The sequence below is a fragment of the Schistocerca americana genome, chromosome 3 (genome assembly GCF_021461395.2).
Source record: "Schistocerca americana isolate TAMUIC-IGC-003095 chromosome 3, iqSchAmer2.1, whole genome shotgun sequence".
Lineage (NCBI taxonomy): Eukaryota > Metazoa > Arthropoda > Insecta > Orthoptera > Acrididae > Schistocerca > Schistocerca americana.
Window position 1 is genome coordinate 488,647,269 of NC_060121.1, and position 24,875 is coordinate 488,672,143.

The 24,875-nt window shown below is 42.1% G+C and overlaps 1 protein-coding gene across 1 annotated transcript in view; it reads left to right on the forward strand.

The window, feature by feature from the left end:
- Positions 1 to 2,533: 2,533 nt before the first annotated feature.
- LOC124606764 (octopamine receptor beta-2R) overlaps positions 2,534 to 24,875 on the forward strand; it is a 38,425-nt gene continuing 16,083 nt past the window's right edge. The window contains exon 1 of the mRNA XM_047138819.1: positions 2,534 to 3,272. Within this exon, the coding sequence (XP_046994775.1) occupies positions 2,556 to 3,272 (717 nt within the window). The 5' untranslated portion in view covers positions 2,534 to 2,555. The remainder of the gene's footprint in view (positions 3,273 to 24,875) is intronic.

A 24,875-nucleotide genomic window follows, 5' to 3' on the forward strand; every position in this document is an offset into this window, starting at 1 on the left:
CTTATGAAGTGCCAACAGTGAGTTATGGAGGAATTAGTATTGCTATACGGGAGTGCTTTTCGAGATGCGGTGTGGTCCCTTGATTGCGCTTAAGGAGACGCTACATTCGGAAGGACATGAACAGATTTTACAGCACTGTGCACCGTATACAGTAGAGGAACAGTTCGGAAATGATTACTGTTGGTATAAGCATGAAATTATATTCTGTCGTAAAGCAGCATCTATGAGGAAATATTCGTGGACAATAACATTCCTGAATTAGAGTGGACTACCCAGATCCCAGGAGAGCAAGTCCTGACAAAACTCTGCCATGTGGTGAGCAAGGTGTATGAGACCAAAATATCCTCAGACTTCAAGAAGAATAATACCAATTCCAAAGAAAGCAGGTATTGACAGATGTAAAAATTATCGAACTATCAGTTTAATAAGTCACAGCTGCAAAATACTAACGCGAATTCTTTACAGACGAATGGAAAAACTGATAGAAGCCGACCTCGGGGAAGATCAGTTTGGATTCCGTAGAAATGTTGGAACACGTGAGGCAATACTGACCCTACGACTTATCTTAGAAGAAAGATTAAGGAAAGGCAAACCTACGTTTCTAGCATTTGTAGACTTAGAGAAAACTTTTGACAATGTTGACTGGAATACTCTCTTTCATATTCTGAAGGTGGCACGGGTAAAATACGCGGAGCGAAAGGCTATTTACAATATGTACAGAAAGCAGATGGCAGTTATAAGAGTGGAGGGGTATGAAAGGGAAGCAGTGGTTGTGAAGGGAGTGAGACAGGGTTGTAGCCTATCCCCGATGTTATTCAATCTCTATATTGAGCACGCAATAAAGGAAACAAAAGAAAAGTTGGGAGTAGATATTAAAATCCATGGAGAAGAAATAAAAACTTCGAGGTTCGCCGATGACATTGTAATTCTGTCAAGGACAGCAAAGAACTTGGAAGAGCAGCTGAACGGAATAGACAGTGTATTGAAAGGAGGGTATAAGATGAACATCAACAAAAGCAAAACGAGTATAATGGAATGCAGTCGAATTAAGTCGGGTGATGCTGAGGGAATTAGATTATGAAGTGAAACACTTAAAGTAATAAAGAAGATTTGCTATTTGGGGAGCAAAATTACTGATGATGGTACAAGTAGAGAGGATATAAAATGTAGACTGGCAATGGCAAGGGAAGCGTTTCTGAAGAAGAAAAATTTGTTAACATCGAGTATAGATGTAAATGTCAGGAAGTTGTTTCTGAAAGTATATGTATGGAGTGTAGCCATGTATGGAAGTGAAACGTGGACGATAAATAGTTTGGACAAGAAGAGAATAGAAGTTTCGAAATGCGGTGCTACAGAAGAATGCTGAAGATTAGATTGTTAGATCGCGTAACTAATGAGGAGGTATTGAATAGAATTGGGAAGAAGAGGAACTTGTAGCACAACTTGACTAGAAGAAGGGATCGGTTGGTAGGACATGTTCTGAGGCAAATTTAGCGTTGGAGGGCAGCGTAGAGAGTAAAAATCGTAGAGGGAGACCAAGAGATGAATACACTAAGCAGATTCAGAAGGATGTAGGCTGCAGTAGGTACTGGGACATGAAGACGCTTGCACAGGATACAGTAGCATGGATAGCTGCATCAAACCAGTCTCAGGACTGAAGACCACAACAACAACAACAACAACAACAACCTAGATCCCCTGCTTGAAACCAATTGAAAATTTTTGGGATGTATCAGAATGCTGACCTGGCTCCAGACCCCAGCGCCCAGCTTCATTACCTTCTTTGGATCCCGCCTTCGAGGGAGAATCGACTTCCAATCCTCCCCAGATATCCAGACGCCTCATTGAAAGTGTTCTAAGTAGAGCTCAAGCCGTCATAAAGACGAAGGATGGAGACACAGCATGTTCGTGTCCGCTAACAGGTATCTGGAGACGCCGAATTAGATAGCGTATAGCGAACAACGGTAGTGCATTAGAAAGAATATTCCGAATGTTCCTGGCCATCTTCTGCGAGGCCAACCGGCAGGAGAAGCAGCTGTACTCGCGCAACGGGAACTCTGTGCTCATGAACCACCATTAAAGCAGACGTTTGTTACAATTTTGTGAAATGCAGAAACCGCATAGCATTTCTTATTGTTTGTCATATTTTTCATGCTCCATACGCTTGCATGTAAAACACTAACATTTTTCATGTGATTTATGATTGCAGGAGTAAAGTGTCGATGCAGACGAGTGAAGGCAGCCGTCGCTAACAGGCGGCGCCGTCCCCCACCCCCACGGTAGCCGCGTCCGAGCAGACCGCGGCTGCCTCGCTGGCGTCTTCGGCGATGGACTACAGCAGCGTGGCGGCTGCGGCGTCGGCCGTGGCGTCGCTGACGGTCACCCTGCCGACGCCCGTCGAGAACCTGACGGCGCCCGCGCCGCTCAGCCCCAACGTGACGGGCGGCGCCGCCGCGGCCGTCTCCGACGGCAACGCCACGGGCGTCTTGGCCGCCTACGAAGCACCAGAGCAGCACTGGTCGTCAGTACTCATCCTGGCGCTCAAGGGCACCGCCATGGCGTGCATCATAGTCGCCGCCATCCTCGGCAACCTCCTCGTCATCGTGAGCGTCATGAGGCACCGCAAATTGCGCATTATCACCAATTACTTCGTCGTGTCGCTCGCGTTCGCCGACCTGCTCGTCGCCATGGTCGTCATGCCGTTCAACATGAGCGTGCAGATCAACGAGCGCTGGCTGTTCGGCTTCTTCATGTGTGACGTGTGGAACTCGCTGGACGTCTACTTCTCCACGGCGTCCATCCTTCACCTGTGCTGTATCAGCGTCGACCGCTACTGGGCCATCGTGAAGCCGCTCAAGTACCCCATCAACATGACGAAGCGCGTCGTCGCTTTCATGCTGGTCGGCACTTGGTTGTCCCCGGCTATCATATCCTTTCTTCCCATTTTCATGGGCTGGTACACGACGTTCGAAAACCAGAGGTTCCGCGAGGAGAACCCCGACCTCTGCGAGTTCAAAGTGAACAAGTGGTACGTGGTCGTGTCGTCGCTGATCTCCTTCTGGATCCCGTGCACCATCATGATCTTCACGTACCTGGCCATCTTCCGTGAGGCCAACCGGCAGGAGAAGCAGCTGCACTCGCGCATCGGCAACGCGATGCTCATGAACCATCACCGCAACAGTCGCGAGTACGCCAACAGCAACGGGGACGTCATGAGCAGCAGCGGCGGCTCCTCCAAGACGCTCACCTTGCACGAGGTCCACCACGGGGACGTAAGTGGCGTGTGCACACATTCATCCTTCATGACAGCCTACTCTACCAACAAATTATACACCTCTTTACGCAATCAAACAGAGCTTTTTTGTACTCCAAATGCAGAAGATATTGTTAGGGCTGGCTCCAGACATTTTGCCGTCTCGTGCGAAAATATCTAGCTCCATCCTCCCCTCCTCCCTTTCAATGATCTCTGAGATAGTCAACATTTCTTACACAATCATTAATCCATGACCTCTTATTTTCACATTTCACACTTACTTATGCGTTTTTAAAATCAGAGCCAAGTATGGAGCACCAGTCAGTGAAACAAAAGCACAACGTTTACAGTGCAAGTTTTACTCATTATTCATTTATTACGAAGCATGTTTCTCAGCGATACTGCTATACGTGTTCAAGACTGCTGTACATGAATTGTTAGGCCATCACATATTGACCTTTATCTTTATTTATTTTTATAAAGTTTTCGCTTCTGTAGGGGCTTCCTAGCTGACACAGATTCATTTAAAGTGTTGCGTAGGCGCATACTGGAAATTGAATTGACAACACTGCCACGAGCAAGGTTTGCTATTTTGAAAGCTGCACCCCAGGAGACCATTCAAGAGCTTAATTTTTCATCTGTTTCACAGTTTCGTAGATAATTTTCTGTAAGATACAACAGTTTATGAATTATTTGCATTTCTAAATTAGTCTGACATTTCTTTGCCTACGTAAAACATTCATTGTCTTGTTCAGCTCTTCTTTTTGGAACCACATTAAAATTTGAGATTTGTCACCACCAAAAACCTGCCGCTCTTAGCGTTGGCACGATTCGCCCCACCGCCCCCACCGTGGATACTGTGCAGCAACGTCTGACATTTATAGAATTTATAAGAAAAATTATTGTGAATGTGAAGCAGTCTCTGTTTTGCACGAATAGTTCTTGAAACATTTGCCGCGGTAATTATTCGAGCTCTCGGCAATAATCACCGTTGCCTTTGTTAGGAGAGCAACAGACTGTCGAAGAATGGATCACACAAATGTAACTCATACGGTAGAGCATAGAGATTAAATTGACATCAGAGATGAAATGTCACCCGTAGCGTCATTGTTTCCATCACAACATAGAAAGCGAGCCTGACGATAAAAAATATACTGCTTACATACTTTATTTTAAGGCTACTTCTCCAAACACAAATCCTCTCTTAAATACGGGGTCAAACAAAATAGGTGTGGACCGACTTTCAGGAAACATTCCTCCCACGTAGAGGAGGAAAATAAGTTATGTGGACATTGGTCAAGAAACGATTTATTTCCATGTTTGGGCTCATTTTCTACTTTTGTTCACAGTAATCAGAGGAAACACACGAGAAAAGAAGGTACCAGTACAATACGAAGTACTATCCTAAATGGAATGTTCAAAATCATGTACGGGCATTAAGACTCTGTATATCATAGGTTCTCATAACAGGTTTCCGTAGGCAAGAGCTGTGAAATACGCTCTCAGATAAAAGTCTAGCGCCTTTCGGTCCGGAGAGGGAGGAGACCAAGGAATTTGTCAACGTCTACCGATGTATCTCTCACGGAATCTGTTATTTAGAAACCTACGATCGTTCAAATTAAAATGAGGAGGAGCTCCATCGTGCATGAATAACATGTTTCGTCGCATGTCAACACAAGCAATGAAGTGAGTCACATGTCAGTATTACCTCCATTCACCTGGAACAAAGAACACTGGCGCTGAGCCTTCGAATTACAACTTAACTATACATTCTGAGTTAACGCAACCGGCCGGCCGGTGTGGCCGTGCGATTCTAGGCGCTTCAATTTGGAACCGCTCGACCGCTACGGTCGCAGGTTCGAGTCCTGCCTCGGACATGGAAGTGTGTGATGTCCTTAGGTTAGTTACGTTTAAGTAGTTCTAAGTTCTAGGAGACTGATGACCACAGATGTTAAGTCCCATAGTGCTCGGAGCCATTAGAACCATTTTTTTAACGCAACCGGGAGTATATTTTGAACATTTCATGTAAGAAATCGTTCGATGTAATGCTGCTACGTTTTTTCCTGTGTGTTTCCCGTGATTCATGTGATTATGAAAAGAAGTGAAAAATGAGCTCTAACATCTGTTCGCGAGGTTTCCCTTCTTTTACCCCATTAAAACCGTGGTTGGTACTTTCAAAAGTCAGTAATTTTCATACTCCATTACTCGAAAAAGCCGCTCCACCTCTTGTGGCAGGCTATGAAAAGCATTAAAAAGAATATATGCAGCATTAAGCTTTGAAAATAATTTCTGGGACAAGTCGCCCCAGAATAAAACTGAAAGTAGTTTCCATCACCCGGTTCGGGCCGGTGCTCTCGAAGATCTTCGTTGATTGTAAGACAAAATGGCTTAACTGTAAATTTCCGTCCAAATACTCCATACTGGGAATCCATCGCCTTGAGTACCTGATCATCTGGTAGTTGGCTAAAAATCATGGTTCGTCACTCGATCAGTTTGCTATAACTCGACAATGAGAATTAGTAAAATAAGAAAAATAAAGGGTCTGTCCTTTCTCACGGTGCCGAGGGCAGGAGAGTGTTACATATTACTTCTCATGGTAGCAACAAAGATGCTGTGACTGAAATTGCATCGTTGGCGTCAATTTGACCTTTGGTCACAGCGGGCAATAACACATTTGCGTGATTCCTTTACTTCTTTTGATAGTCAGGTGATAGTCCGACGAAGACAGTGCTGGTCATGGTCGAATGCTCCGCTTTTCATAGAAAAATAACACGAAACACTTCCTGCTTGGATTCTGCCTCGGCTGCTGAACGAACTCAGCAGTTTCATATAGTTGATTATTCGTTGACGTAAGCTCATGTCTTACACTGGTTTTTTGCTGATGAAGCATACCTTGCAAATGACAATTTCACTTCATACTTTTTGTATACATACGGAGTAGCGCACCACGTATGAAGTTGCGTGACTTTCACTGCTAATGAAATGTCGACGTCTATTATAAACTAGAGTTTATTTGAATTTTATGATTTATTATTTCGGGCTTATATCTGTCTGATGTCCATACTCAGCTGTACCAGCTAAAAGTTACGTTTCGGTAAACACATAGCCTAATGGAACATACTTTGTCCGTGAAACACTCTAGCCGAGGTCCAATTTAATGTTCCATTACCTACTGCATAAATCGAAACGCAACTTCAAATCTATGGAGATGAAGGTGGACAGAAGTCTCGACACAGGTCTGGCACAGAAAATTTTAAAGTTACAGTAAACCTTACTGGAAGGTGTAGTTCAGCTTAGGCTGTACCAAAACTATGTATTCTTTATATATCATGATTGCAGACATTTTGTCATCATCAGTTCAGAATAATGGACGGATTCATACAGCCACATGTTGTTTATATTTTAATGTTCCGTACCCTGAAGTCATACAAGATAACTTCATATTGTTAAGTGGATACTATTGCCACACGTAAGTAATTGTATGATTGCTTCCAGACCACCTGATGATGCGAAAAGTCGAAATTTCGGTCGATATTAGCTGATATGCCAAAACATTAGGACCACTGCCCAACGAGCGAGGTTGAATGCCTCCTGGCGGTTTTGCTGGCTCGCGACGCCGTAAGAAAAGAACATAAGCGAAAGATTGATTATAGCAAATAAAGGGGCAAAAATTGCGGGAAAACACTGAAATAAGCAGTTTTGACGAAGGGCACAGTGTTGTGTTGCTGCGGCTGGAAATTGGAGTCTCTGAAACTCGTTGAAGGATTGTGAAATGACGAGTAGGCCTTATGGCATTGGAAGACCACATCTCATCATAAAACGTAGGGGTCCTCCCACTGTGTAATCCACGATAGGCAGCGATCAGTAGCAGATTTGACAATAGAGTACAATGTGGCGCAGGCACGAGTGTTCCGGAGCACGCCGTTCAAAGGCCATTATTGTACACGAACATTCACATCACAAGACCACTGTGTATTCCTGTTTTGACGCTACGACATCGACAGTTATGACAGTACCGGGTGATCAAAAAGACAGTACAAATTTGAAAACTTAATAAACCACCGAATAATGCAGATGGAGAGGTAAAAATTGATACATATGCTTGGAATGACATGGGGTTTTATTAGAACAAAAAAAAACAAAGTTCACAAAATGTCCATCTGATGGCGCTGGACAGCAAAACGTCAATGGCTGCGCATGACAATCGTGTATAAAAGGAGCTGTAATGAGAGAGAGAATCAGATGTGCCACGTTACGATCCTATCGCCATAGGAAGGGGATTCGAACGGGTAAAGGTCCGTTGACAAATGCAGCTGTGGCGAGAATGATTTCGAAGTTCGAAGTCACGGGTTGTTTAGACGATAGACCCTGTAGTGGCCGACCGAGCACAAGGCTTAATGCTGCCGAGAGTGTTCAGCACGAAATGGAGACTGTAGCGGGTTCGTCTATGCACGGGGAAATCAGCACTCGTGCAGTCGCACGTCGCACCGGCATTCCATACGCTATTGTTTGGTTGGCACTAACGCGTACCCTTCGATGCTATCCGTACAAAATCCATCGGCATCATGAACTGTTACCTGGCGATTTAGTGAAAGGGAGGGCATTTGCGGTACGGGCGTTTCAAAAGATGGTGGAAGATGACGATTGGTTGAGTAACGTGTTGTGGTCCGACGAAGCTCATTTCACGCTCCGAGGGTCCGTCAACACCCACAACTGTAGAATTTGGGCTACCGAAAATCCTAGAACTGTCGTGGAAACTCCATTGCAAGACGGGAAAGTCACGGTATGGGCTGTATTTACCACATCTACCGTTATCGGGCCTTTTTTCTTCGAGGAAATGCGTGATTCTGGTTTTGTAACTGCTACCGTGACGGGTGAGAGGTACGCCGATATGTTACAGAATCGCATCATCCACAGCCTGGCTGATAAACACCTGCTGGAACGTACAATGTTTATGCAGGATGGCGCTCCACCCCATATTGCTAGACGCGTGAAAGATCTCTTGCGCGCGTCGTTTGGTAATGATCCTGTGCTCAGCCGCCACTTTCGTCATGCTTGGCCTCCCAGGTTCCCAGACCTCAGTCTGTGCGATTATTGGCTTTGGGTTTACCTGAAGTCGCAAGTGTATCGTGATCGACCGACATTTCTAGGGATGCTGAAAGGCAAAATCCGACGCCAATGCCTCTCCATAACTCCGGACATACTTTACAGTGCTGTTCACAACATTATTCCTCGACTACAGCTATTGTTGAGGAATGATGGTGTACATACTGATCATTTCCTGTAAACATCATCATCTTCGCTTTGTCTTATTTTGTTATGCTAATTATTGCTATCCTGATCAGATGAAGCGCCATCTGTTGGACATTGTTTGAACTTTTGTATTTTTTGGTTCTAATAAAACCCCATGTCATACCAAGCATGTGTGTCAATTTGTACCTCTCTATCTACATTATTCCGTGAGTTATTCAGTTTTCAAATTTATACTGACTTTTTGATCATCCGGTAGTTGGCACATCAACACTGAGGTTTCACCGTGGGTCAATAGAAACGTGTCGCCTGCCGAATTAGTCACAGGTCGATGGCTGAGCCCTTTCACCCTGTCATCCAGGCGAACAGCTGCACGAAACGTGCGCCGCACCACAACCGCAGGGCCGAGAGGGCATAATTATGCTGTGGGGCACACTAAGTTCGGCCTCCATGGGATCTGTGATGGTACTCGAAGGCATCACGATAGAAGTCAACTACGTGACCATTATTGCGGACCATCTGCATCACTTCACGCTTGAAGTCTCCTCTTGAGGAGAGGACATCTTGCAGCAGAATAATTGTTCCTGTTGAAAGATCAGAACGCGCTACATTGGTCTGAGGGGCGTTATAGTGAACTCACATTTTTGTCTCGGCAAGCAAATGTTCATGATCTGCGCCCATTGGAACAAATATCGTGTGCAAGCTGCTTGCAGTAAAGCACCGCCGGCCGCGGTGGTCTAGCGGTTCTAGGCGCTCAGTCCGGAACCGCGCGGCTGCTACGGTCGCAGGTTCGAATCCTGCCTCGGGCATGGATATGTGTGATGTCCTTAGGTTAGTTAGGTTTAAGTAGTTCTAAGTTCTAGGGGACTGATGACCACAGATGTTAAGTCCCGTAGTGCTCAGAGCCATTTGAACCATTTGAGTAAACCACCATCCCATAGCTTGATCTGTGCGCAGACATCTGGTGCCACATAATCTTGTCAAGGAGTTTTAGAATCCATGACAAGCAGAATGTCTGTTGCACTATGCTTGCAAAGTGGAATAACAAGCTATTAAACAAGTATTCATAATGTTTTGGGTCATCGGTGTATATAATAATAAAATGGTTCAAATGGCTCTGAGCACTGTGGGACTTAACATCTGAGGTAATCAGTCCCCTAGAACTTAGAACTACTTCAACCTAACTAACCTAAGGACATCACACACATCCATGCCCGAGGCAGGATTCGAGCCTGCCACCGTAGCGATCGCGCGGTTCCAGGCTGTAGTGACTAGAACAGCTTGGCCACCCAGGCCGGCCTATAATAATAAAGATTTATAGTTCAGCGTAAGTGGAACGACAACTTTCAGTAACTTTACCAAGGTTGCGGACTCAGTCCTTATGAAAACAATAAATCCTACTGAGCAGCCAATGCCTACACATTAATCACCTTTAAGTCGCTGAAGTGCATTATACTTCCTTTTTTTCGTTTCACCAGATCTTACATCAAGTCCATTTTTATTAGTGACTTAACAAATAGTGTATTCTTTGTAATTTGGCAGTAATTCAGTGTGACAGCTGTTGCCTGTGACACATCACCAGGGGAGAAAGTTACATATTTAGCCTACTTTAATTCTTAAATTTATTTCGTGTTTTTTGTAATAAGAAATGTAATCTTGCGTTCCAGTAACTGTTAGAGGCAGCACAGTGTTGTCATCTTTTTTTCACAACCAGCTATACAGCTCAGAAATGCGTCAGCCTTCGTTGGTAACACGCCAGGAGAGTAGCAAATTATCTCTTTAGCTCTCTTTGTGTGTTGTATAATAGTTAATTCTTAAGTTAGAAGTGTTAGAATAGATAAGATGTGCGAATAATTTCGACGGATGGAGGAGGAGCTGGCAGAAATTCGCGAACAGCTGAAGGTGCTTTTGGCGTCTATCAGCCAGAAGGGCTGCTGCCTCGGGGTGCAGCAGTAGCAGTGAATCAGGCACTTTGTAAGGGACATCCGAAGTGTCGTTTGTTTCGAGCAAGGGGTCTTCTGCCAGTGTATCTTACTGGGTACCCGACGAGTGGGATCACCTGTATTGCAGAGTGAGTGGCGGGTAGTAACGTGTTCATGTCGCTCGAGGCGGAGAGCCAATAGGAATCTGGCCGGCTGACCTGGCCCTTTCACCCTTGGGTGGAGATGTGTCCGCTCCTTCAACAAGGTCGCAGCGGCCACACTGGGGATCTACTGTTTATTTGGAATTCCAATGTTAGGGTCGCTTTATAGCCCCTTTCGTAAATAGCATCCAGGACAAGAAAGAAATCCGTTGCTCGCTTTATCTACTGGCTGGGGAAGATGTGGAGGCTCTGCTTGTGACTATCGAGTGTGCTGGGTGCAACTGTCTCCACTCATGTTAGCACCAATGATGTGTGTCGCTTGGTATCTGAGGCCATCGTCAGTTTGTACAGGCTTCTGACAGTGGTGGTGTATGCTGCTTGCCTCACCTGCAGGTGAAAACCGTGTTCGTAATTTGTGGCATAGTTTCAGGAACTGACCAGTGACCTTTAGTGAGCCGAGAGGAGCGTCTCAACCAAAGACTCTGTCGATTCTTTCATGGTATTAACTTTTGCATGTGTATTATGGACTGGAAAATTGTAGCACTCCTATTGCCAGGTGAGGAGTGCACTATATAAAGAAAGCAGCTACTCGGGTAGCAGAATACTTGTGGAGTGTACAGAGATATTTTTAGGCTAGGTGATAGTTTGATGTCGATGAACGCTCGACAGGCGATACACAGAGAGTAAATCAAACCACGCACGAAGCAAAGCCACTTTGATTGTCATAATTTTAATAGCATAATGTTGAAATATTCGTAATAAGGTTCCTGAATTTACTGCCTTCCATGAAAGTTGTTGCACTCAAATTTTTCTTAGAGCCAAGAGCTGACAGAAAGCTGAAGCGGCAAGTTGACATATTTAGTGCTAGATTAGACACCATAGGAGGTGGAACGTTCGTTGCTGATGATCAATATATTGTCTCTATTGAATTCGAATTTGAATGTGCCACTGCAGTTATCTGGTCATGTATAACAGGTCTAGGTGAAATCAAGTTAATTGTTTTATGTTTCCACCGGCTATCCGATTCCGTTGTGACGCTTCTGGAGTCATTCAACGAAATTCTACCATCAATAGCGCGGAAATATCCAGATCATGCTGTATTAGTTGGAGGCGATTTCAATCTACCGGATTTAGACTGGGGGTCTAAGTGATCATTGCAAATTGTACAGACAGTCTTGTGAAATAACTTTGGACTTGTTTTCCGAAAACTGTCTTGAGCAGCTCGTTCGACAGCTCACATCCACTGGAAATATTGTAGACCTTGTAACTAAAAACAGGCCTGATCTTATCGACTGCGCCAGGGTAGGAGAGCATTTTTACTAAAAAGAGCAGGTTAGCAGTTTTTAATATCCCACTTAGACAATGAATGGACATTATTTGCTCTACTCAACATTTAATAAACGAATCACTTTTTCAAAACACTGTAACTGTTTCCCACTGAGGCGCAAAAGTTTGAAATTTGGCTCAGAGGTGCCTACAAACTTTCTCTGTAACGATGAGAAAGCTGGCGGCCTGCAACGTCATCCGCGCGCTCGAAGACGCTTCAAACAGCAAGATGTCGACACACGCTAAATAAGGCTAAAGCTCAGAATTTCAGGTGTCGAGTAAGCTGGGTAAATGACGTCACACTGGCACCAAATTTCACAGAAATTCAGTCCAACGTTGTCGGGGATGTGTCTCACGATAGCAAGTCTTCAGGCCACATCATATCCACTTTACATCGCTTCTTTTGATGGCCATGTGATGGAGGTCGGAACTGCTACACCCAACATTAAAATTGCGCGGTTTTCCTATGTGCGACCCAGCGTTCCTCTAAGGCCGCCCAGTTGACCAATAAACTCAATAGTGCCCCCCCCCCCCCCCCCTGGCAAACATTTATTGAGATTTGTTGTATCAAGCAGTTGCCTACCTGCAGGCGCCTACTTCGAAGGTTTCCTCTCCAACGGCACGTTTTTAAAAATGTCAATAAATGCTGCCGTTCTATTGATGCATGTGTCAATATCACAGCTGTCCATGATTATGCCACAGGATTGCGTGAATATTGAGCACTAAAGAAGCAAAAGAACCCTCTGCTGCTTTGAATCACGTTAAAATTTTGCCGAATGATTTTGGACGGTTCCTTGTGGCTCCACCCGGTACAGTAGAGAAAACTGCAGTCGGACTGCACTCCACAGGAATGAGATGCCGTTCAGTTGAGTTGCCACCTAACGATGTGCTTAAAGAAGGGTTGTAGCGTCACGGAGACGTCAGCGGCGCCAAAGGTGATCAAGAACGTCTTCCTTTTACCCATAGCTCTGCAAACTGTCGTTTCCGGCTGCAAAATCTGTGTGAATCAGTGCCGCAAAGAAAGGAATGGTTTCATTGACGGGCCTTATACCACTCCCTGAAGACTTCTCGTGTGGATACCGATGGGCGGCCGTGCCTGAAATGTTTTCCTCGACCACTCATAAGAAGATGGTTCAAATGGCTCTGAGCACTATGGGACCCAACCTCTGAGGTTATCAATCACCTAGAACTTAGAACTACTTAAACCTAACTAACCTAAGGACATCACACCCACCATGCCCGAGGCAGGATTCGAACCTGCGACCGTAGCAGTCGCGCGGTTCCAGGCTGAAGCACCAAGAACCGCTCGTCCACATCGGCCGGCGATAAGAAGACTGCGTGATTTCGATGCCGAGCGCCACTGTTGTAACCTCCATGGCAGAGGCTTCAAAAGGAGATATGAAATGTAATTAGGAGGGGCTGTGACGGTCTAGCTTTCTTGTAACACGTCCATGACTGTGATGACCACAATTGTGGTGATATTTGGTGCCAACAGCTCATCATTAACCCACTTTGCACGTCATTTAAACTTCTGAGGACCGACCTTTTTACGCATGTGTCGACATCTTGCCGTCTGAAGAGTCTTCGAGCCCGAGGTTGAAGTCGCAGGGCTCCACGCATTTGCACCATTACAATGGTAGGTTTTAGGCACCTTTCAGCCAAATTTAAAACTTATGCGTCACAACGGGAGACATTGGCGTGGTTTCGAAAAAGTGATACTTTAATTCTGTGGTACAGTGTATTATTTACGCAGAAACCAAAATGAAATGTGTTGCAGATCTGCTGTAAGTAACGTTTTGCTAAGGTAAAAAAGTCACTCTGATTTATGACTCTCATCACAGATTCTTTTTCCGTGAAACCTAAACGTGTCTCTTTTTCTGGAACATAAATTGTATGGTGCGGTATAATGCAGTCACTACAGCGAAGTTATTCTGTCACCAGAAAATTGTAATTTTTGTTCAGCGATACGTGCGAAATACTTGGTGTAACTTTCCCTTAATTTCAGTCAAGCTGTTACCAACAACTGGTAATGCCAATAAAAGTACCAGTTGTTAAGTGCTTTGTTTTTCCTTCATTATGACGAGATATATTCTCTTCGTCGTGCCACAACATTGTTGTAGTTATCGTATAGATTAAAGGACCCACAAATAAAGTAAGTTGAGTGTGTGTTTTTACAACATATGAAGCTTATACACCTCATTACAACTTAAGTGAGCCGGCCGGAGTGCAGAGCAGTTCTAGGCGCTACAGTCCGGAACCGCGCTGCTGCTACGGTCGCAGGTTCGAATCCTGCCTCGGGCATGCATGTATGTGATGTCCTTTGGTTAGTTGGGTTTAAGTAGTTCTAAGTTCTAGGGGACTGATGACCTCAGAAGTTAAGTCCCATAGTGCTCAGAGCCATTTGAACCATTTTTGCCAACCTAAGTAAACTGTTGGAGTTTAGTTCCTAAATGTCGGTTTTTGGAAACGAACGCCGGTAGAAGCTATAAAATTGTTTTAATATCTTGCAGAAGAGCAATGAGAAACATAAAATTTACAGAGATGTACAATTATTCTAAAGCGCTGTTTCGTACCTTAAGAATCAGGCTGCCTATACAACCGCTGTAGTTGACTTTTATTTATTTTATAACTATCTATTTCGGTCTCTGTTGGACACTCTTCAGGCTACCTGTGTTAAAAAGGAAATATCATCGACTAAAGTGAATATAAATTGTTATGTACCAGTATATGCATATTAGAACGTTTGTAATGTTATTTCCTTTGTAATACTGGTAGTCTCAAGCTTGTCCGATTTGGAGAGAAATCAGTTTCATAGTAAATAATTAATAAACAAGTGAATGATGAAAAACTTCCGGGTTACAAGCCGGGTTCCAGCGTTAAGATACCGCGACGTTTAGACGATTGTCATATTCATCTACCTCTGGTTAAGTGAATGTGTTTCACGTAAAGTTTAACTTCATAAATCGGTTACAGCTGGCATCTACTGCTTGCACAAAATATTACTCCATAATTACCTCCCGTTTTGTCTCGTTTGTAGTATCGTTTTATGCACACGAGACGTCGAATTTAAACTGACAGTGAATAGCATGTAATATCTAGTGGATACAGATTTCAGTTGCAACCAAATAATTTACATGAGGAGTTTAGCTGCAATTGATGACTAGCTACGTTTGTTAGAACCTTCCAGCTATTCAATGCTCCTCGTACTATGTCACCATCATGTCTGATGAAAACGCTTATATCCGACTTTGTTAACCCTATGCTGGTATTTTTTACTGTAATTGGAAGTATGCGCCCCAGAGTTTCCTTCGTAGAGAAATTGGTAGTGATACCACATTTATCAAAATTACAGTTTGTTTGGTACGAAATGTTAATTGTTAGTAGGACACTATGATACAGTTTTTCCTTAATTTTTTCATGTAGTGTTTTGTCCTTCACGATGTTTTGGATCATTATGCTAATGATGTTCGACTTCATGCGTTTTATGTGGTTAGTTCCTTGGTCATAATGATTTCGTTTCATACGACAAAATTATTCAGTGGTAGTTTTAATGTTTTGTCCATGACACTCGTCAAAGCAGTCAATTTTTTGTAACGGAGAATGACGTGAGTCGCTGTAGAATGTTTTTTATCCATCATGTAGCATTGCTCTAGTACAAAATTTGAGCAAATGTCTGCGTTCATAACATAATAGTGATATTCACCTATAGTGTCGTAACTATAGTAAAATACCTTCTAACGCCATTGCTCATAGAAAGCAGTTACAAAAATATTAGGAATTCTGTTAATATTAGCTCAAATACAAAACAAAAATAATTTTGTGTGATTAGCATTATCATCTAAATAATAGCAACTTGATTAGTTCACTGAAACACCATTTATATTCATATTTGATAATTCCAGCTGTCATAGCTTAAGATAAATTATTGAGTTATGCACTTCTGCCTATTCGGACAAAACTGATAGATTAACACACGACTTTTTCTCATGTCTCTCAGGGAGCCAGAATTCACGTCCTCTAAATTTCTTATCCTTGTATGTAGTTTCGCTAAGTTTACATGTAGTGTTTCATAGAAATTCCACCATACCTGTTGACGTATCTTCATGCACTACATGTTGTAATACATTTTAGTAACTTTAAAATAACGCTGTTAATGATTACATTAGATTCATTGTTTGTATTATCTTATTTTGTACGTTCAGAATTTGCATTTTTATTTTTATTTATTTATTTGCCTTTTCCCTGTTCTGATTCAAATCTCTCGGCTTTCTGCCGCAGAGCATGTAGTAAAAACATTATCACCGGTATCATTGGGAATTCTGAAAGCGTATATATATATATTACCTTTCGGTGATCGCAGCAGCTGTATCTCCCACACCAGCCTGTCTCCTGATGCTTTTTTTCTTTTGTTTTTGTTATCTTGGATCTCCTGATAATTCTCAACTCACATAAATACCTCCTATGGACCTCGTTTAGAAAACACATATTTCTGGATTGGTTTTCATAGTAAAAATGCAGGCCTTAGCGGCCTTAGTCAGAACTGGTAATACACAGTAATTGTGAATTTTCCTTTGAATACACAACGGATGTTTAGTTTTTTTTTAAACTCGATTTATTATACCACCTGAAATTAAGGCCTTTTTTTCTATTACGCATCTTTCATGTGGTTTCCATTGAATCGTCGTCTCCAGCTAGCATAACTGCCGGCGAACGGTCCCGATTCTTGGATGATGTCGTCCAGGATACCGAGCAGCATACATAACACACGCCCTTTGGACATTTTGATCACAGTAGCCATACACCAACACGATATCGACCTTTTCCGCTACTGGTAAACGGTCCATTTTAACGCGGGTAATGTATCACGAAGCAAATAGCGTCCGCACTAGCGGAATGTTACGTGATACCAGGTACTTATACGTTTGTGACTATTACAGTGCCATCTATCACAAAGCGAAAAAAGTAGTCCAACTAAAACAATCATATTTCTTTACGTACTACACGAATATGTAATAAAAATGGGGGTTCCTATTCTAAAAAACGCAGTTGATATGCGTTTGACCTATGGCAGTGCCATCTAGCCGGCCAACAATAGTGCCATCTGGTTTCCCCCTTCAAGCGAGACGAGTTTCGTTCTTTGTAGTTTTTTCGTTTGATGCTTATTTCGCGAGATATTTGGCCCGGTCACTATAAATGGACCACCCTGTATAATGATCATGATGACGTTAACAAATATAGTAATTCTTATTTTAGGACATAAAAACGGGTATTCCATATTTTCGGAATGTGAGGTCGTTAGAATAGTGGGTACTTACAGATTGTAACATATCGGTTGAAACGATTGATGAGCCAAAGATTTGTTATAAACTTTTCTACAATGTGCAATAAGCCTGCAGCTGCTTCCTCAGAAATCTTAATGTTCGCAACTCCCCATGATATTCATTATTAGACTGCAACCGGTTCTCACGTAGCATCTGACAACTGCCAGCACCACGATTTTCCGCTAAATACGGCCCACTAACGCTCAGTATTGCAAACGGCACCATCTCGCCATGTAACCAGGCTTATCCATATGCATCGTATGTTAATGCAGCGTACACAGCAGCACATGTTTTGTCCTTCAAAATCAACCGTGTAAGAAAGACTCCACTGGAAAATGGAAACAGCACCAAATATGTCTTCCTATTTCTGTTTGTCGGTGATGCAGGGAAAGATAATGCTTTTAATGAATATGTACAAATGTTGCGTAGACATTTCACATGTGGTCTCTTGTACGGAAACGTCATGCGTTCATGATAATGCTGTTGACTTTCTAGGTTACTGAGTTTGCTTCGTTCTGATTTACATGTGGCACCATTGCAGCCAGAGAGATTTCCCGTAATGCCCAGAACGTCTTCATAGTTTGCATAATATTTTCCTCTCGTTCAGTGCTTAAATTTTGTAACGCCACAATTTAATTCGAAAGCCCTGGCCTCCAGGCGTGATACCTACATACCAGAAACATATTTCAAGTGCGAACATTGTGTCATTCTAACATGTGCAAATGTTCAAATGGGTGTGAAATCTTATGGGACTTAACTGCTAAGGTCATCAGTCCCTAAGCTTACACACTACTTAACCTAAATTATCCTAAGGACAAACACACAGATCAATGCCCGAAAGAGGACACGAACCTCCGCCGAGACCAGCCGCACAGTCCATGACTGCAGCGCCTTAGACCGCTCGGGTAATCCCGCGCGGCATTCTAACATGTATTAGTGGCTCAATATAGATAGTGACCTAACGTGGTAATATCTAGGAGTAATAAATAACGTTAGTTTAAGTACTAAGAAATTTTAAATTGACGTATTGAGATTTTAATTTCGTATGGCTGTCGAATAATGTCGAGAAATAAGTTATATAACGTCAGAAATTACGGAAAAATATTATGAAAAATCATAATAATTTCGAATACTAGCATATTAACAGTTTGATGAATATGAAACATGGTCATATACTAAGAAGAGTTGCCATGACGTCACAAACTTGAAACCGATGTCTGCCTCGTTAGCTGCGCCAAACACTAGCGTCTGGTGGAGGGTTTTCTCAGAAAATGCCAGCTTACGTCAGTCACGGCATATTAATAGTTCTGACGACAAAGTGTACAGGAATCACATTTCATTTGTGTAAGAGGGCTCGTTCGAGATACATTTTTTTTATACACATGAATTTTAGTTGCACTGTGTACTTTTACTGAAGTGGTTTTATTTCTGTCATTGTACTTTAGATTTCCAATCAGTCCAAATCGAAAAGCTCTCTGGGTGAATGCTATAAGAAGAAAAGAATGGAAACCTACAAAACACAGCAAAATTGTTCTCAGCATTTTCGGGAAGGGAACATACACCGGTGGCCAATTTCGTGAGTTCAGATTAAGGAAAGCAATGGATTAGGGAGGCAGCCTTTTTTCATCACATACTTCTGGACTTGGTTATTCAAAACGTGTACCAAAACGAAGTTAAATTAACGAGGTGAAATTCTTCGTTTCATTGGATGTAATATGCATTTTAGCCCAGAAATATTCTGAAAATGTCTTTCTGATGCCAAATCTAATATGCATATGACAAAGGCCTTGTTGTCCGAAAGCTTAATTTGTGACAATTCTTTTGTTGTGCCTGTCTGCAACTCAGCATCTCCGCTATATGTTGAGTAGCAACTATCTTTTTCATAATACAGTTTCTGATGCTATGTTTTTCGCGGACGCGTTCTAACATTCTTTTCAAAACAAATATTGCGTGCACACGAGAAAAACTGAGAACAAGAAGCAATCGTAAATAGGAGTCTGTAGTGGGGTCTGACATGGTGGCGCCGGGTCTAAACAACGTGCAGCGTAAGTCTGCAGCGCCGTTTTCCTGTTATTATATCTCCATGATAGGAAATGTATTTGTTATTGAAAATAGGTTGTGTGATTGATTTATGTTCTGTGCTGTACAGCCCCTTGGCTACAAGGACCTAGTAACACTTTTCGTTGATCGAAGTTCGAACTGATTTTAATTGAGGTACCATTGTAGGTATCCAATAGAAAAATGGGACATTATATTAAGTAATGATAAAAACGGATGTATTGTAACTCTCATCGTTGTCTAGTAACTAAAACCAAGATTTAATAAGAGAAATTGTGGCACTCGAGCTTATGTAGTAGTTTGAGCATAAAACTGGTGAAAGAAACGACGGTTATCAATACACCGGTCTGTTGATTTATTGGGTTTGAGTGTATTATAAGACCTACGATATTCCTTTCAATCTTTGTGAAATTGTGATCCACGTACCAAACAATATTCCTGGATGTCGGATTTTCCATCAGCTTTGAAAGCTATGGCGCATTCTTCAGAGTTTAATTCCACTGGCTGTAAAAGTTCTTCGTTTTACAGCAATAATAATTTGTGTTACTTCTTATCGTATTGGTTCTAACATATAAATTATGTACCTGTCATTTAGTTAGAGTTCTTCCCTTTTCTTCCTTTGTTAGAAACAACTCTTACGCACTAAAGTGTAATCATTTCATCAGTAGAAGCCTGTACTAGTTATGAGATTCCGGAAAATGGTTAAATAACGCTCCGTTAATGTACTGAAGAATGTTCTATAAAGAAGCTGCCTAAAAATTAACCTGTGCTCCACTAATGTATGTTCAAGCTGTTATACACTGGAGGCGAAATAAGTTGTTTGGACACCGTCAACGCTATTAAAGCTGCGTACATAACGTAACCTCGCTTTTTTTGTTGCCTCTGATATTATTAATCAATGGCGTTTAACGTGTCTTCCAAATCTGTAAACATCCTCATAGCATGATTATCTTGATATTGCCAAGAGGAAGTTTTATACGGGAAGCAACTATAAATTACTGTAATTTTTGTGGTACATATACATGTCGGAGACCCAGTACAGATGACAATTCATAAACTTAATTTACGGACATATGATAACTGCAGATGGTGTAATATTTGGTAATTGGTAAGTCCGTAAAACAGAAAAGTGAGAACTTCGCAGTACTTGGCTGTTGCGAGCCGTCTAGTTACATATCACTCCAATAGCTCTCGACAATCTGATTTTCACCTAACACCGTCAAAATGCTTTTAGCGCGATTTCAACGCTTTAAACACATCACACTTTGTGCTCCACTAATGTATGTTCAAACTGCTATACACTGGGGGCGAAATAAGTTGTTTGGACACCGTCAACGTTATTAAAGCTGCATACATAACGTAACCTCGCTTTTTTTGTTGCCTCTGATATTATTAATCAATGGCGTTTAACGTGTCTTCCAAATCTGTAAACATCCTCGTAGCATAATTATCTGGGTATAGTGCAGCCAGTAATGAGAAAATAATCCTGTGACGATAGTCGTTTTTACTTATCAGTCATAAAGCTCACGACAGTTGAGTAAAAACTGATATACTCGTAGGACAAATAATATGTAGTTCCTATTGAATATTTCACCAAGTAACTTACTAAGGAAGCACAAACTGTTTACAGTGTGGGGAAAATATGCAGTTACCATCTGCGGTGGTATCTTTTATTACGTACGACGTGGATAAACAATTCTCTTAAAATCTTTGGCGATTCCTGTTTAATGGGCATTAGGTCGTGGTCCAAGGCATACTTCTGTGCCTAAGGTTTATTCTCCTAACGCTGGAGACGCAATAAGAGGCTATAAAGGCTCAGTTTCGAAATAACAAACTTATCAAGTGACATTGTGTATAAGTATGCAAGCAACGGTCGAGTAGTGACGACATCAGACTGCTATCTAATATGGAGCAATCGCGCCAACGTGTGTGATGATGATTGTGCCGTAGTTGGGAGATGTGAGCTGTGTTTGCTTTATTTAGCACTAAGGCCCGCAACTTGTGTGGATGTGTATAAACAGTTTGGCTTTCTGTCCTTTTTGGGATTCCTTACCTCAGTCAGTAAAAACGTGACCCTTATAGGATCATTTTTTATCGATTTTTCTATCCGTCTGTTAAGACCAGTTTTTCTCAGGAACGGACTTAGGTATCAAATTAAAGTCTATGTCAACTACTAAGGTATAGGGTCCCTTCGCGGTGTAAAAAATTTAAGCGTCTACGTCAATTCAGTCAAAAGATGCGGCCCTTTATGTCACGTATTTTGACACTCGCAAACTCACTCAAAAGCACTTATCGATGCCATAGGTGTTTACATAATTAAGTTAATGTGGCAACCTCAGAGCAAATCCGATTTTTTAGGCTTTAAACTGCTGTCTGAGTGCTTATAGCCCATGATGATGCCTCCAGCATTAGGACACACGTAACATTAGCCACACAAACATGCCTAGTTCCACGCCCTAATCTCTGTAAATTCAAAACTCACCAAAGACGCAAATACCTGGCGTCAAAGTAAATGATCTGTATTACTTCTTGGAAACATTGTGTGGTTTTCTAATTGAGTTGCTTGGTCTAGAAACCATTACGTCCCAAACCACATTTCCTCAAGAACTGAGTAATGTTTTGACATATGTGAGTTTTGCCAAAAATACTAAATCTTGGGCTATTACGTCATTCTGATCTGAGATATAACTTCTTCATGGCTCACAAACCGAAAGTGAGTAAACAGTAAGAATCATAATCTTAATATTACGATCAGCAAACAACGTATAGAAAGTCATTTAACTCAAGTTTGCAACAAGAAGTTCACTGTGTTGATTGTATATAGTATATTTCTTCCATGCTGCATCATCTCATACATGAACAGCCAATAATTTGGAATGCGAGCAGTGCTCTTGGACGTGTGCACAACTCTCTGCCGTAGCTGCAGTCTTCTAACACTGCTGTGCCTTGCTGTCTGAGAGTTTGCGAGTGAGGGGGGGGGGGGGGGGGGGGGGAGGGGGGGGGGGAGGCAGAAACGGAGAATGCACCGCGTTTAGATGGCAGTGGAGCTGCACTACATACGATTTGGTGTCGTATTTCATATTTCTCAGCAATACAAATCACAAATAAAAGAAATTTTCAGTAGTTTCAATTACTTTTGGCACGCTGAGGACATAATATAATCTTTATCTGTTACACTGTCGGAATAGAAACAAATGCAGACAGTTTCACAAGCTTTTGCCCTCCCGTTGACATGTATTCGTGACTTACTTAGTTTCATAATCTAAAAAAGCTTTTCACAATCATCTTGATCGAAATATTATATCTTGTGTGCAACCTCATTGTGGAGATATGAAAACTACTGCTGTAAAAGAATTTGTCTTTTAAATGGGAGATCAATCAGTTTCATCTGCACGTGCACAGGGCACTACCAACTGAAATCCCAAACAGTCTCGAAAGCAGCTCGAAAATATGTGTAAGATTAGCATTGTCCTCAAAAGTGTAGAAAAATATCCTTGTAATTCTGTTAAGGCCATAACAATTTCCCAAAAATTCGCGTTTTCTCTAACGCCAGTGTACTTAGCGAAATGGGTGGTGCTTTTTGTCAGAATTTTTACATTCTTTCAAAGAGCGATTCTTTTTTTTAAATGCATCCCTGTGAAATCAGAAATAAGTTTTTTCGCATTTTGCAGTGTCTTAATGCGGCAGTGGACAGTCAAGCCCACTTAAAACACGAGGTCTGAAATCCATTCTGGATGCTCTAATTTTCATTCCCACTTTGCTTTTTCCTTCATAAATACAACAATAATGGATTTTAAATCGAAAAATCGTTGCAGGCAGGCAACTTGAGTTAACAAACATATTTTGCAGCGAAGTCTCCATACTCTTACTTGAGATCCATCGAAAACTGTTGTAGCTGATACTGTAATAACGCATGTGACTTAAGAAAGTTTGTTATTCACACTGGCAATCACATAATTTGCTCCGTGCCTGATAAATTTATCACGAAATGCTCCTTAGTGTGCAAAACACAAAAATCCCCTCTGTTGATCATTGCAAATTTTTGCTCTTTCGTTGTCAACTAAATCTTTAAATTCTTTCTACTTGGTACTGTAATATCGTTTGATAGCAAAGTCGCGTTACCCATTCATTATGTGACTCCATAATAGATACTGAGGATGCTCATCCTTCTGTCTTTCCCATTCATTTTAAAAGCTTGCGACGATAGCTCGCTAGACTACCGCTTTTTGTGCGAACAGCCACTGGACCTGTCGACTTCATTTGTACCACAAAAAAAAGCGAAGGGTAAATTCCGAGCTGAAAAATGTCGTGCCGGCTAAAAAATGCCATTATGTAATGATAAATGAAAGGTTTTGCAGTACTGAGTACTTCTGAGAAGGGTCGAGCAACACTTACTGAGACAGGCTGATCATCGGCCCGCACGAGTGCAACACACCCTGCTTGCGTGTAGTTTTGCATTCCATGGCTGATCCTGATCTACTGCATTCGTGCTGCAGCCAATGATCTCACCCTCAATAAGGACGGTGGCTTGCTGGCTTGCAGTTGTAGCGGGCAGGAGGCATATATTATAGCGTATGAACTCCTAAAAACATTATTTGTGCATTAAATAAATATCACACTTTTCTAGCAACCAAACTGCCCTACATTTTCTCTGTGTGAGCTGGCAACTTAGCTATTATTACACATCAGACACCAGTGCTATTTAAATTTAGGCACGAGACTGCTTTTCCTGTATTTTGACAGTTAAGGTAAAGTGAACATTGTTTCTGATGGAAATGTCATCACATTTTTGCGAGGATATTGTTCAGTACACTTTCCTGAATCACGATTAGTCAAATGTGAGTTATTTGTAATACTTTTGAGGTGATTTCATCAGGTGTTTTAGTTTTTAACCAGAAATACGCGGTGGGTAAAATACAAGTGGTCGATAAAATATTTACGTTAAAACTGACGTGGGATTGACCTTTGTTGACGAACGTCATTGAGATGCTGGAAGTGGCCAATGTCGTTCTGTGCTCGATTTAAATATCTGTGAGACACAGATGACACCAGTACCTCAGGAATTGCAGCAGTTTCGTTTTCATCTTTCTTCTGTACCTCTAGCTGTAAAGATTTTTTGAATACACGGCCCTTTAATTTTTCCCACAGGTAAAAATCACAAAGAGAGCTCCCAGGAGAGAGGTGATCAAAATATTGTGCTGACTCTGTTGATTGTCCTCTCTTCACCAAACTACTCTTGCACTCGTCTCAAGTGTTGAGATAGTGTGTTCTGTTGCTATTTTGCTAAAAATATGCATAGTGTCGTTCATCACCTGTGAGTTGTTCAACAGTTTACCATCCTCCTCAACATACTAAATGTCCAGCAGGCGCGATCCGTGTGGCCACACTACACTGATGTGTATTGTGTAGCATAACTAATTTTGATGTACAAATTCCGAAAAATGGTTGGGGCCACTCTTCCGAAACTGCAACGACCTTTAGCGCCGAAACTATACATTTACGGACAGGATTCCCTCTTGGAAATCAACCAGTTTGTCCTTATGCACAAATGCGAAGACATGTCACTGATCTTTCTCGTATATAC